Source organism: Sitodiplosis mosellana, unplaced genomic scaffold (genome assembly GCF_009176505.1).
Source record: "Sitodiplosis mosellana isolate CC-2019 unplaced genomic scaffold, AAFC_SMos_1.0 Smas_scaffold_6226, whole genome shotgun sequence".
NCBI lineage: Eukaryota > Metazoa > Arthropoda > Insecta > Diptera > Cecidomyiidae > Sitodiplosis > Sitodiplosis mosellana.
In genome coordinates this window covers 3,339,269-3,353,127 of record NW_022601467.1, presented here as the reverse complement: position 1 = coordinate 3,353,127, position 13,859 = coordinate 3,339,269, and the positions used below count along the sequence as shown (strand labels likewise).

The following is a 13,859-nucleotide window of genomic DNA, read 5'->3' as shown; positions in this document are numbered from 1 at the left end:
TTTCAATGATTTTACTACATTAGAAATCATTTTTATTGTCAATTGTGATTTCTTATTTTTTTTGTTCATATTTAGTTTGGAAATTTCTGGAAGTGATTAATAGTTGGTAGTTTAAAATGTACACGTAAACAAGTTTGATGTCGCATTGTCAAATGTTTACCACTGTAAAGTTCAGTATGGTTGTAGTTCGTACTTTGCTTGCGGTTGAGCACGCACCATCGATATCCGATATGAAACAGTATTTTTTTTTATATTTTTCGGTAATTCACATTGGGAATTTCCAAAAAAAATCGATCTTTCTGGATGGTTTCGGATCATTATTTTATTCCTATTTTTCATTTTAATTAATAATAAAAAGTTTCAAACAAGTTTCAAGCGTATTTGTTTTATTTTTTACCGATTTAAGTTTCGAACGATCTTTGTTAAAGTTCAAACATTTAAACGACAACATTCGTTTAATGTGTAAATGTAAACAAAAGAGCTAAAGCTAATACGATACAATATAATTGGATTTTTTTTATCTCATCACCGAAACACTGAACTTCATGTAAAATAGTATATAGAAAAATTCATAAAAAATATAACGAATAAAATGAAAGAAGAAAAAAATCGCCGAATTTCATGGTAAATTTTTGCAAAAAGGAATGCGGTTTGACTGTATTGATTAGGCTGACATTAGCGTTTCACTCCACAGCGCTATCCCATTACTGTTTACCACGAAGACTTTTGGCTGCTCGGTTTCCCGCCTGGCCCGGTGCGTCTTTCCTTAGCCAACCTGCACACATCGGACTCCTCCATTGTGTGCATATTGATGGTAAACTTAATGCGGACGCCGTGTCAACATGAACCATCTAACATACAGAACCCCCAATCTCAAACCAGTCCACAAACCAGACCTCCGAGAAGCCGGATTACAGAAGCTGCCAAACTCCCAGTCGAAAGTATATGCGTTAATTATCGATGCTATGATACGTCAAAGCAGTGGTTTGAAAATGTTGGTTTTAAAGCATAAAAAGTGCGTTTTGAGTCGAGTTTTTTGCATATTATCAATTAAAACGTGTGTTTGCTTCATTTTTTGTTGAAAAATCAAAGGAATTATGTTAAAATTAATGAAAATTCATCATTTTTTTGTTTCAATGAAATGGTGGGCTTGTACGTAGTTTGTTCGATATACACTGTCCGTTTTCAAGTACCAATGAAATACATCTATCGAATCTCAGTGTCGAAGGTTTTTTTTTCCGCATTGGTTTTTTATCAGACAAACATTTTTATTTTCTTGATCAAAATAATAAATTAATTCGAAAATGAAATATATTTTATTGCATCAGAATTTTTGTAAAACGTTTGAAATAAATGATCGATTCCCATAGCGTTTGTACAGACAGAACAAACTTAATGCGAACAGTGTATCGAAGCCCGAAACGTCATACACACTTTACTAGATGGTTATGTATTTGAATGTTACGATGACAGAAGTGTTCGCCCATACACATACGCAATAATAATAGATTTGCCGCACGTGGAATTGAAAACAAAGCGAAAAAATACCAAAAAATGGTTTGTAATAATTGTTGAAATCGAAATTTCCATACATTTTTTGATAATTTCAAGTATATTTTACATTTTGAAATACTTTTTGGTTGAAATTAACACGAAAAACATGTAAAATTGTATGATTTTAAGGATGTACTAAGCCGACCAGCCGAGGAATTCGGCAACGATGAATCCGTTGAGGCGATGTGGGCAATGCGAGCATTTGATCATGCCGAAGTTTATTTCAACGTAAGTAACAGCCGTGAAATTCAATGCCATTTTCTCCAATTAGTTGGATTCCAATCACGTTCTACCATGGAAATACATATTTCATTCGATAAGAAGAGTGATAATAATGAGTCAATTTGTTTTGTCTTTCAGTTGCTATGCAGTGTTGATCCAAGATTGTTGAAACTAACACCATACGATGATCAAATCTATCAAGCATTTCGAGAAGAATTCCCCAGTTTCAATGTCGCCAAAATGACTGAAAACGAACTGAAAAACCCGTCGGCAAAGCAAAAATGGCGAAGTTTCATCGAAAAATTCAACAAACTCGATGACTATAGCTACGGTACATTGATGCGGGCCGATGCCAGCCAAGATTTTGGGCCACACAATTCGATTTTAGTCGTTCGTATTCAATTTTGGGCCATCGAAATAGCCCGAAATCGCGAAGGACACAATGATAAAATTCGCTACAAATACAAACCTACACCAGCTCAAGACGACAACGAAGGAGGAGAAGAACAACAATGAGATTTCCGTTGGAATAGCCGATTCGAAAATGCATCATCTAATTGTATAAGCTAGGATAATTACAATACATTTATAAATGAATCTGAATAAAAAAAAAACCAAATCATTTTCATAAGCATGATCTCTTTCTCATTTGATGGAACAACATGATGGAAAGTAGCAAAAAACAGCAGAAATGTGTTTGTGTGTATTTGATATGTCATCGATAGATGTCGTTGCCTGTTCACACGTGATGGTTTCATCTATCAAGACCGATTGACTTTTCTGTATTGTTCAAGTTTTGGTTAGCTCAAAACAACAGAAAAAAAATTACCTAAATGATCTCTGTGTGTATTTCATAGATCAGCCCATATTTACAGTTCGTTATGCATCCGGATTTGTCACCACATTTGCACACCGACGAATGTAACAAATTGGTTCAAGAATTGTTTGCATGCCGTAAAGATGTGAGTACAATTGAATACCGTGACCGCTGTCGCTCCAGCATTTTGTTTATGTAATTCATTTCATTTTGTTTCCCCCGCAGAATCTATTTCTGAAGTTTTTCGGCAAATGCAACACACCATACGATCGAATGTTAGCCTGTATGAAACAGGAGCGATTGGCACGACGAGCAAAAAACGCAGAGACCGCACGGCAAAAGCAAGAATTGGTGCGTGAAAAGGTGAAAAAAGATAAAACTGATTACGACGAATTGTTGAAACAGTATCGAAAGGAAGCCAGACCATCGTCCAACTGAACCACCGCCCTAAAACTAGTGAATTTTTAGTTATATTTTGTAGAAAAACGAAAATGGCTGACATTAATTTAGAACAATATTATTTCAATCCCGACTCAGAGGTGATTTGCGGTGATATGGTGCCGCCGATTAACGATTCACACAATTTCGACTATGATAACTATCCATCGGTGGTCGAACGATACTATACCAAATACTATTATTTCCGAAATGGTGACATCAATGAGGCACACACACTGTTGAATCATTCGAACAGCATTTGTTTGGTTGGTTTGGCTGACACTCACATTGCCGTTAAAAAGGGCATAAAATCGATGACCTTTGACGTTGGCAATTTTGATCGAAGCAAAAATCAAGTGACTGGCAAAGGTAAAAAAGGCGCCATGAATCTACAGGTCACCTCTTGTTTGGCCATTGTCACGTGTGACGATGATTCGACGTATCGCATTTCTAGCACCATTCAGGGTAAATTAATTGAAGTCAACGAACGCTTATTGTCGAATCCAAAACTCATTGGCCAAGATGGACACGGGTACATCGCAATTGTGCTACCAAAACTTGACAAATGTAAAGAACAACTCGAAAAACTGGTCACCGAAGAAGAGTATCAGGCCCAACTCAAGCAGCAAATCGATGAAAATGGTGTAGAAATTAAGTCAGTTGTTTAAATTTTATTCGTAAATTGTATGAAATAAAAAGCTTAACAAATCAAATTACAACTAGTCTGATATAATGTTTGGCAAAGATCACGATGCATCGTTGTTTTCATGTGATTTTACTTCTAAAACCGTGTATTCTTCCCCTGTATCAGTTGTTAGTATTAGATGAGTATTACGAAGCTCGGTCACATGAAATGTTGTTGATTCCTCATCTTCATCTTCCTCTTGAATTTCAATCGGTTGTACTATGTCTTGCTCTTTGTCCGCATCTGATTCATCTACTTCTCCCTCTTCGACACCAGCCTCGATTCGTTTTCTTCTTCGCTCTGCCTCCTCTTGACGTTTCATCTCGGCCAATTCTTTGGGATGTGCATTCTTTCGATGAGTGTAAAAATTGGTTGAGCTATTGAATGATCTCTGACAGAATGGGCATTGGTACTTCGTTGTCGAACCATGTTGAGCTACGTGAACGGTTAATGCACGTTTCATTTTAAAATCTCGACCGCAATGATCGCACACATATGGCCGGACATTGGAATGTTGTGTCACCAAATGACGATTCAAAAGTACTTTTTTCTTTGTCACATAGTCACATTTGTCGCAACGAAATTCGACATCACTGTGGAGGACCATGTGCGTTTTAAGGCATCGCAAATTCATCAACCATTTGCCACATTCGGTGCATTGCATCTGGCCCTTTTCACGCGGCTGATGGATTGTCATCATATGCTCATGGAGACCGGTACGTGTTGAGAAGTTCTTCGCGCAAATATGGCACACATTCGATTGGAGCGGTTTTGCTTCACTGTGGGCTAATTTCTTATGCGTTGACAGACCACCCGGAGTATCGTATCTAAGCGGAAGAGAATTGAATTAGTTGGACTGACAGTCTAACGAGTGAGTTGATTCAATGGATCAATGGATTAATGAGGAATTTATTCAGTGAATCAACGAGGAATTTAATTGAAAATTACTTAAATAAATATGTGACCTACGTTCGACCACAAACATGGCAAATGTACTGACGCCGTTCACTGGCTGGCTTATGACTAATCAAATGAATACGAAGCGCACTTTTCCAGCAAAATCGTCGTGAACACTCAGTGCACGCATATGGCTTTTGGTCATCAGGTAAATGAGTTTGCTTATGACTCTGAAGGAATCGGGGCCGTGTCACTACGTAACCACATTCGTCACATCTACAATGAGAGAAAATAAATAGAAATCCATAGAAATCAAAGATTAATTTCTTATCAATTAACATAAACCTTAAACTTATTAATAAGAACGAATAGCATTCTTTTTAAATTGATTTGTATTTTTTTTCATTAATTTAAAACGACAAAATTGAATATGGATCGAATCAATGGAAAAATAAAAATAAATTCAAATACTAAAAAATAATCACTTGAATGCATCTGGTTGCAAATGTCGTGCCATATGCATGATGATGGCGGGGTATCGAGTGAATTTAGTTTGACAGCATTCCACATAGCCTTCCTCTTTGTGGCCATTTGTATAGTGGTCCAGTAAGTCACTTAGTTGCCTGAAAACATGAAAACAATTCGATTAGATGGAAATTTGAAGTTTCTTCAATAAAGAATTGAATGGATTGAAGGAAAAATAAACTTTGAATCAAACTGAAAAAAAAGTATCGACTTACTTGAATCTTCGTTTTTCCTCGCATAGCTTGCACTCCAAGTTGTAAAACCTGTTCAAAAAATCATTTATTTTTAAAATCGATTAATTTCCACCTCTTCGATATTATTTAAATTTCAAGCATTACCTGCAAATCAACGACATCAGCTCTTTACCTTTAACTTGCAACAGACCGTCTTTGATGATTTGTTTTGGGAATTCGTTGAGAGTTTCTTGCGAAGGCCAATCTTCATTGTCCGAATCTCTAGCTGGGAATTCATTATCACTTTCTCCCTCAGTTCCATCGTAATCTAGCTGCATATTCTCATCTACACAATTTTCTGTAGAATATTTTGATATCGATTGCTCACGATTTTCACTCTTCACTACGGGGTCTGGTGCTTTTTTGATCTGTTTGAGATTTTGAACGAGTTTTTTCATATCATTCTTCATTTTGGTAGTTTGTCGCGTAGTTCTGCCAAAACTTTGTAGTTCACATTCCGAATCCTTTTTTGTGGTGATTCTTGATTTCCGTCTCGATCGTGTCCTCGTTGATATAACTGCTTTGTCTTCAACATTTTCAAGCTCACCAGTTTCCATCAATTCGATTTCGGTTTGTTTTTCTTCATTCGCTTTTTTACTCCGTATCACTGGAGATGTTTCATTTTGAAGCGGTTCGACGTTGGCAATTTCAGTGGTTTGATTGTTTGCATCACCATTATCAACCTCGAGCAATTCAAACTCTTCGAATTCCGGTTCTATTGTTGGTTTATTCTCCGGATCTTCAGAGATCACAAACACCTCATACATGTTGCCATCATCGTCAACAATTGTATCGTTTTTCTTCTCGGGCCCACTATTGATCTGTTCTCTATCTATGTATTTTGGTCGCAGCACAACCGCCTCGTACTCTTCTTTACTCAAATGCAACTTTTGGATGTCATTTATCTAAAAAAACATTTGAAAAAAATTAATTCAAATTTCAAGCAAAAACAAGTGTAAAATAATACCTTTTCGTAGAAACGATGAAAAGTTTCCAGGTGTTGTGTACACATCCAGCATACAGTTTTAGGCAATGCATCATTATCTGATACCTGACGAGAGAGGAACAGAACGAGAAAGGATTCAGAACTGAGTACAAACAATTCAAAAGTTTCAATACAACCAATTTCCTCAAATAATTTACCGAAAAGTATAAATATTTGTTGATTTTGCCGATATAATCGAAAGCGTGGCCTTTTTCACTAAATATATCGGTGGTGTCGACTGTTTCATAATAGCACAAACGGCAAATTTCCTTTTGACTGGAATTCATCATGACAATTCAATCAATAGCCATCCATTAAAATCGATGCACACACGATACATTCAATATGCTTTTGTTTTTGCTATTCCGTAAAAACTCATTATTGCAAACAATGTTGTTTATGATATTATGTTTATGTTTCCATTCTCTCGTATTTGTTTGATACTTTTCATTCGCATTCCCCATCAAAATGAGCAACTTTCACACACATACATACACTCTCTCTCTCTCTCTCTCAGTCGTCGTTCAGTGGAAATGTCAAATTGAGCTACATCCATAGCGGTTGATACAAATTATTGAATTATTATTGTTATTCTACAGTTAGAATGAGTTCTCTCATATATTTTCTCTCTGTCGCGTATATATATGTATCTATATTAAAAATAAAGTAATATACGTAAATTATGTGACTGGTTCATCAATCAAAATGTCTAAAAGTTGGAATATTAAAATGATTACACTTTCATTTCGATTAAAATTTGAATTGAAAACCAGACCGATTATGCGTAAGTAATTTCAATACATTGAAATGGATATGTTTGGCTTAAGTATGATTACTTTTCGAATTTATTAGACATGCAGCCAGTGGTTTGTCTAAAGGTTTCCTGTTGAATTCGTATTCAGTAATCTATAAGCACAACATGCGATAGAGATGGATAGAGAGAGAAACAAATTGTCGCACCGATGGAAAAAAAGAAGAAAAAAAAGTCACTGACATCAGTGGTGCAAGTTTGCGACGAATCCACTTCCATAAATTATCATTGTTAATAAATCAATCAATTAAAAGTTTGTGTTGCAATTTACGCATTAGCCTGTCAATCTTAACTACATTCGTGTTACTAATTTATCTATCTGCGCGATCGGTGATCAGTTAATTGATTTTAGGTAAATTACAATACTTCGAATGTGGTTCAAATCAATTGCTTGATACTTACAATGTATTTTTTTCTTTTTTTTTTTATCATTATTGGCAATTATTCATGGCAATCGGCTATATGGCATTAAAAACCCCGCGCGTTGATGATCTTTACCTTCAAATTCAATCAATTTGGCCATTGAGTTGAGATCAATATTCAATTTTTGCTTGATCACACCGAATTCATTTGATTCGACTTTTGTTTTTCAGCACCATCGAGAAATGTCTGTGCGAGTTGAGTGTTTCAATAACAAATGCAATTAGTCGATGCCCATTCAAAATGGTTACCATTTTGTAAGCATAATTTATGCGAAGCATTGCGATTTGACGCCGTTTACGAGCATTTCGTGGTCAAGTGCGTATATGTCATTCAAAGAATGTTCCATGTGAGTTCCTCCTGCAATTTCAACCAAGATAACAACAACAACAAAAAAGAGTAACATTGAAACATATGACACATGTAAGTCGACAAAAAAAACAAATCATAATAGTTAAATTCATCGTAGTACTCTTGAGCATCGGAAATCCGAAAAATAAATTGACACTCGACCACACACATGCACGAACATTTGAGTGGATTGTATCGTTTCATAGATTATGTCTATGAAGTGGTCTTGGTTACGTTGCCCATTGAATGCAGCACCACTCTAAACGCGATTTGAATGTTGACTCTTTTTGTTCGTAGTTAACTATGCTTACGATATTTTATATACACGTTATAGTTTTCGTTCTATTCATGAATATTCCATGTATATACTCTTTGTGCGCTCCATGTGTACTGTGCCAATACGCTATAAATCATACTACTGCAATCGGAACGACACACGTCCAACACACTACGGTTCTGGTTCGTCCAACAAACGCTCGCTGGCCCAATGGAAAGGGAATTTCTTACGGAACGGAACATATAAAGGAAGAGCATGCATTGCGATTGACGCTAGTTCAACATCACGCTATCTACCGAATTGCCAGTACAAAAACCACCACTGTGCTTTTTGAAAGAACTATTTACCGAAAAAATAAATAAAACAACAATAACGACACAACGTGCCCAAGAAAAAAAAACGTTCTTGCGATTTTCCCGTTTTATGCATTTTCAAGCAACTATACATCGATTTTTTAAGCGAATTATCTCGATAAATCTTGACCGAAAGTTTTTTTTTCCTGAAGGCTATCCCAGCTGCAACTTCTGTTCTTCGAACAAAACCAATTAGTGGATTTTATTCAAGTTTTTAAGTCGTTGTACAATCTTTTTGTTTTTGGTGTGCAAGTGTAAAAACAAAAAAGAAATACAGACCAACTTTGTTTTGAAAAGTGAGTGTAATTTAGAATTTAAAATGTTATCAATTGATTTCCGTTTTGACCGTTAGGTTCTAAAATTTGTCCGTTTGTATTTAGCAAATTGTCCATTTGTGCTTAGTTTATGTCCACAGTTCATTCATTATTTGTATAGAATCCGACGAATTTGTAGATACACATTTTTTGCACTGTTTATTGCATTAATATTAATAACATAGGAAAACAAAAACAATTCGTGTGGCGTAGTTGATTATAGCTGTCGCTTTTTTTCTCACACAGTTTAATCGATGGGCCAAAAGAGTAACAACGTTCAATCGTTGATTGAGATTGACGGTTTTATTGGGGTTGATTTTGTGGTTTTAGTAGAACTATGCGTTTCAAACACGTTTCCTCGTACATGTTTATAACTGTAATTTTTTCCTGTTGCGTTTCTTCTAAAAATATGCCACTCGATTTGTTCATAATAATCAAACGGTTCAAAAGGTCATTGTGCTGTTGTTGGCCAAAGTGTGTTTGAATCATATGTAAATCTGATTACCTTCGAATTCAGAAAAAAAAACCGAAGAAAGAAAGAAGAATTATTTCAGATCAATCTGCAAGAAACATGAACGATGGTTTTCAAAATTTCCGTTGTAAATATTCTGAATAATTTATATTTGAGTAACCAGAGTTGAGTTGTGGGGTCAACTTTGCCGGTGGGGTCAACTATGATTAGTTACCGTAGATGCGTCTACTTAATGTGACTTAAACAATTGGTGCATCGTCAAAATAATTAACCGGACGTGTGCAATTCCATGGCACAGTTTAATTATAAATTGAAATCTCTTTTCTCTCCTAAATGCAATTTGTGCGCTGCGCTGTTGGGAATGGAATAATTTTATTAATTCGACCCAAAAAACACAGGCACCAACAATTTTCTTCAATTAGTGAAATAATAATTTGTAAACAGAGGCAGTTCAGTTTAGTTCTGGTTTGTTTTGATTAAGCTAAATTTTGTCGACGCCGACGCCAACGACGACATTTGTGGTGACGCTATAAATGCCAGAGGTATAGACTTACCAATAATAAAAAAGGTTAGAGGAGAGAGAAAAAAAAATCGCAGTTATCGCACTGCATGCGAACTGAGTGTCCTTGATTAGAAAAACATTTTATTCTAGCATTTAATTAAAACCAATCAAATAGCAAATTCTTCAACAGCAAAACAAACCATCACTTCCTGTTATTTTGAAAAGGAAGAAAAAAAAACGAACCAGGAAGAGGTGAGCATGATTTGGATTATAAGGGTCCATCGTTGAAGATTGTCTTTGTCGACTGCTGTTTTGGCTGGACACTATTTTCGGACTCGAAGCATGGTTCAATGTCAATCACCTTTCATATGATTGCAGCAACTGTATTCACGTGCGTTAGATTCCTCGGAATGTCGCGTGCTGCGCTCTATTCACACACTGCCCCCAAAATCTGCTCCGCTCTCGTATGACCTTGACCATCACCTCTGGTCTTGCTCGTATTTATGGATATGGTGCGGTCTTTATTGTAGCGCTCATGCGCGACGCTCAATTCATTTGGTTTACTTCTTTTCTTTCTTCTTCTTCTTCTTCTTCACGTCAATGTGTTACAAATCTGTTGAAGGCTCTCTCGCGTGTAGCGTAAAATAGTAAATGATAAGTCGTTGGTTGTTGTTGATGGTTGTGTCTTTTCACGCGAGAAAAAAAGAATTGCTTGGTGTACAAAGGCGAAATAGAATAATTGTAATTTTCTGACATTTCAAAGACCAACAAAGAAAAAAAAACAAACAAATTGATGATTTTTGGGGATTTCCTTGAACTCGAGCAATCGATTCTCTTCCGTGATGATGTTGAGGAAATCTACGCTATAAATATACACAAACCAATAAAACCATTCAATTCTTCGAAAATCTGCTCAATCATCAATACCATGATGATGTTGCAATAAATCACGTACAATTTGTTCTACTTAAGAAACTGATGCAACATCTTTTCGTGTTTCGTTCGTGCGAAAGTTCGCGTTTGTTCAAAACCACACTACAAATTATCATTGGCCATTTAATTATGCATTTAAATATTTTAAGCATTTCCAGCGAAAATTGCCGGAATAAGACGGTTATCAAATGTATGTCAAATTTAATTCATGTGTATGAACAGAAAAAAAAAATAATTATCTCTTTAAAAAAACAAGTGAGTAGAATGAGCTGATGTGCTGTTTTCTTTTCTGTATGTTTGAATCAGGCCTAATAGGCCTTAATGATTGAGTAATTCACTCGAACGTGATTGCATCGAATATACGCAACCAAATCAATGGAACGCGAGTAGTTGTTAAGATGCAGACAGTGTGTAAATAGAAAATTAATTATCAATCAATCCCTTGTACATAAAAAAATATCTATAGAAAAATCATCAATTGCAACAGAGCGGACACTTCTGAATTTGACCGCAACACATCAACGATGAATATTGGCTCATTGAATTCGAGTCGGGCGATCTTTACAAAACCAGATACATTTAATCCGTCACAAGCACCTGGTTCTATGCAACGCTGCATATCTGTATTCAAAATGATATGTCTCTTTTTTATTTGCATCATTTCGATGCTGAAAAACTTGCTGCAAAATCCATACAGATACTACTGACTAGCTCTTGATGACTTTTTGTGGTTCAGCGACCGTTGACGCAACATTACGAGCGGTTGCAGTTTCTCGGCTCAATAAAATGTAATTAGTGAACTGAATGTAATATGCACACCTGAATACACTGCCGATTTTAAATTCATCAATACTGTAGCGTGTTTGCAGATAAATTAATGTACGCGAAAACACCTACAAGTAAAGTTTTTAATGTCGTTGTTGTGTTGTGTGTATGTTTTGCTTTGTTTTAATTCTGGTTCGTAGTAAAAAAAAAAATTTCTTGCGTTCAACTTGGATTTCAAAATTGAAAACCTCAACCATTCAGAGCCACTTACCATTGATCGTTCGTACAAATTGGTTTGCGCTGCGCTGTAATGGTTTAACGGTTTAATTCTGTGCACATTGGCTTCGATTCGTCTTTCAAATGCTGCAAAACTGTTGCGATTTTACCTTTGAACAAAGTATATTATGCCGTTTTTATTGTGCTTCGTTCATTAGTTTCTAAGTTGAGTTTTGTGTGTTTACGCGGTTTTGTTCATTTTTAATTGATGGACAACCTTGACACAAGAACTCCATCGACCATCGCGCTTTAGACAGGAACCCAATAAACAGAACAACACAAACCGTGCTAGCTTGAGCTCTCACACAAACAACGATGTCATTAAAAAAAAAAATTATGCTACACTTTCGCTTTTTATTATAAGCTCGTTTCGCCATTTATGATCATGATATCATCATCGAGTAAAGATCTCTCATGCAAAGCACGTGTGGAAATGATGGGAAAATTAGAGGCTCATTAGATGTTGTAAAATGGAAATAAAATATGATAGATTAAGCTTAAACATTCAATATTTGTATTAGGAACATTTCGATGCCATGTAATCTAGCCATGATTTTTATTGAGCTGTGGGCAATGGAAATACTATGGATCTGAGAACTATAAATACATTTCGCTGCATAATAACAATAATTGCGATCTTTACTTTACGCACAATAAATACTAAAAAAAAATTCGCAGTTTAAATGCAGTTACCACTTTCGTAGTTAAAATAGAGAGAAAAAAAATCATTGTAATAAGTAGGTGAATTAAAGTTCTGATGCAACCGCTTGCATATAAATGTTCCAGCACCGACTAATGGGCCATTTAGTTGAATTTTTAGCGCCGTATCCGCCGTATTTAAGAGTTTAATCAAACGCCAATAGTTTAGTTGTCTATGCATAAACTTTCAGTCCCCACGAATTGTGAGTAAAAGATAGAAAAAAAATTTAACGATAGAACGGATTGCGAGCAAAATTATAGATAACATATGAATAAAAGTGTGCCCTTGAAGTGATACATATATTTAACATTGAGTTCAAATAAACATGTACTTAAGATAACCATTTCCATCGGCATTTGTTAAGCAATCAACTTGTTATTTTCCACAGAATCGAAAACTCGTCTCACACGAAATGGGTTCAATACCAGAAGTATCAATCATAAAAGGTTTAAATCGAGATAACAGTACACATCGATTGCATCGTATTTTCGAGGCAAACTTGAATTCACCGGATTGTGGAAATAAACCAGCTGTCATTTTCAGCAATCGTTGCGATGAGGATTGTCAACTTACCTACAATCAGCTCAATCAGTACGCAAATCAACTAGCCTCCGTGCTAATTCATCGAATCAGCACGAGCGAATTGGAACCGAATTCCGATGGTGATTGGATCATTGCCGTGTGTATGCCTCCAAGCGATGAACTGATCATTACTTTGTTGGCCATTTTGAAGACGGGCGCTGCTTACCTACCCATCGATGTAACGTTTCCAAAAACTCGCATCGATCATATTCTGCACGAAGCGAAACCGGCTCTCGTCATTTACGATAACAATGCAGTTGATCGCAGTTTATTTGATAATGCAGCAGCTTTTTCGTACTATGAATGCAAAGCCTTGGCAATGAACTATGATGATGCAAATATATCCGATGCGCGTAAACTGCAATCGGCCGGCGGTGGACACTTGGCTTTGGTGCTTTACACATCTGGTAGTACTGGTGTTCCTAAAGGTACAACCGAATGTAAATATAATGAATGTATACATATATCACTGTTCGTTTTCTTGATTTACAGGTGTTCGATTGCCGCACGCCGTACTCATGAATCGATTGCAATGGCAATGGGAAACGTTTCCATACTCATCAACCGAATCGATTGGTATATTCAAAACAGCATTGACTTTCGTTGATTCAATATCGGAAATTTGGGGCCCATTGTTGACCAGTAAGTTTGTACATCTCGAAAATGCCATTTTTTCATTCACATTCACATTTTTATATACATTACAGAGAGAGCCATATTGGTCGTTTCGAAGAGTGCCACGAAAGA

The 13,859-nt window shown here is 36.0% G+C and overlaps 5 protein-coding genes across 5 annotated transcripts in view; 4 read left to right on the top strand and 1 right to left on the bottom strand.

Moving 5' to 3' along the window:
• The first annotated feature begins 1,405 nt into the window (after window positions 1–1,405).
• On the top strand, window positions 1,406–2,407 carry LOC129578612 (protein PBDC1). The gene is made up of 3 exons (XM_055467423.1): window positions 1,406–1,557; window positions 1,684–1,782; window positions 1,915–2,407. Exons 1-3 carry the CDS (start codon window positions 1,555–1,557, stop codon window positions 2,290–2,292), a joined length of 480 nt encoding a protein of 159 aa, XP_055323398.1. The 5' UTR covers window positions 1,406–1,554; the 3' UTR covers window positions 2,293–2,407.
• Window positions 2,408–2,519: 112 nt separating this feature from the next.
• On the top strand, window positions 2,520–3,031 carry LOC129578611 (COX assembly mitochondrial protein 2 homolog). Its single transcript, XM_055467422.1, has 2 exons — window positions 2,520–2,738; window positions 2,819–3,031. Exons 1-2 carry the CDS (start codon window positions 2,658–2,660, stop codon window positions 3,029–3,031), a joined length of 294 nt encoding a protein of 97 aa, XP_055323397.1. The 5' UTR covers window positions 2,520–2,657.
• A 53-nt stretch (window positions 3,032–3,084) lies between these two features.
• LOC129578610 (protein Abitram) lies at window positions 3,085–3,744 on the top strand. The gene has a single exon (XM_055467421.1). The coding sequence runs from the start codon at window positions 3,085–3,087 to the stop codon at window positions 3,697–3,699; it is 615 nt and encodes a 204-aa protein (XP_055323396.1). The 3' UTR covers window positions 3,700–3,744.
• LOC129578609 (zinc finger protein 37 homolog) lies at window positions 3,683–6,825 on the bottom strand. Its single transcript, XM_055467420.1, has 7 exons — window positions 6,515–6,825; window positions 6,339–6,422; window positions 5,477–6,276; window positions 5,354–5,401; window positions 5,099–5,236; window positions 4,686–4,889; window positions 3,683–4,543 (listed from the first exon to the last, which is right to left on the bottom strand). The coding sequence occupies exons 1-7, from the start codon at window positions 6,644–6,646 to the stop codon at window positions 3,778–3,780; spliced, it is 2,172 nt and encodes a 723-aa protein (XP_055323395.1). The 5' UTR covers window positions 6,647–6,825; the 3' UTR covers window positions 3,683–3,777.
• Window positions 6,826–10,635: 3,810 nt separating this feature from the next.
• The window catches only part of LOC129579361 (beta-alanyl-bioamine nonribosomal peptide synthetase ebony), a 4,948-nt gene continuing 1,724 nt past the window's right edge, over window positions 10,636–13,859 (top strand). The window contains 4 exon segments of the mRNA XM_055469398.1: window positions 10,636–11,044; window positions 12,919–13,540; window positions 13,605–13,754; window positions 13,820–13,855. Coding sequence (XP_055325373.1) covers window positions 10,835–11,044; window positions 12,919–13,540; window positions 13,605–13,754; window positions 13,820–13,855 — 1,018 coding nt within the window. The 5' untranslated portion in view covers window positions 10,636–10,834.

What these genes read in the sequence shown, in the direction of transcription:
- LOC129578612 (XM_055467423.1), top strand. An exon ending in ATGCCGAAGTTTATTTCAAC is followed by an intron (nt 1,783 to 1,914) that starts GTAAGTAACAGC and finishes TTTGTCTTTCAG; the next exon opens with TTGCTATGCAGTGTTGATCC.
- LOC129578611 (XM_055467422.1), top strand. Translation starts at nt 2,658, where the DNA reads ATGCATCCGGATTTGTCACCACATTTGCACACCGACGAATGTAACAAA. An exon ending in TGTTTGCATGCCGTAAAGAT is followed by an intron (nt 2,739 to 2,818) that starts GTGAGTACAATT and finishes TTTCCCCCGCAG; the next exon opens with AATCTATTTCTGAAGTTTTT.
- LOC129578610 (XM_055467421.1), top strand. Translation starts at nt 3,085, where the DNA reads ATGGCTGACATTAATTTAGAACAATATTATTTCAATCCCGACTCAGAG.
- LOC129578609 (XM_055467420.1), bottom strand. Translation starts at nt 6,646, where the DNA reads ATGATGAATTCCAGTCAAAAGGAAATTTGCCGTTTGTGCTATTATGAA. An exon ending in ACAAATATTTATACTTTTCG is followed by an intron (nt 6,423 to 6,514) that starts GTAAATTATTTG and finishes CTCTCTCGTCAG; the next exon opens with GTATCAGATAATGATGCATT. An exon ending in GAGGAAAAACGAAGATTCAA is followed by an intron (nt 5,237 to 5,353) that starts GTAAGTCGATAC and finishes TCATGTTTTCAG; the next exon opens with GCAACTAAGTGACTTACTGG.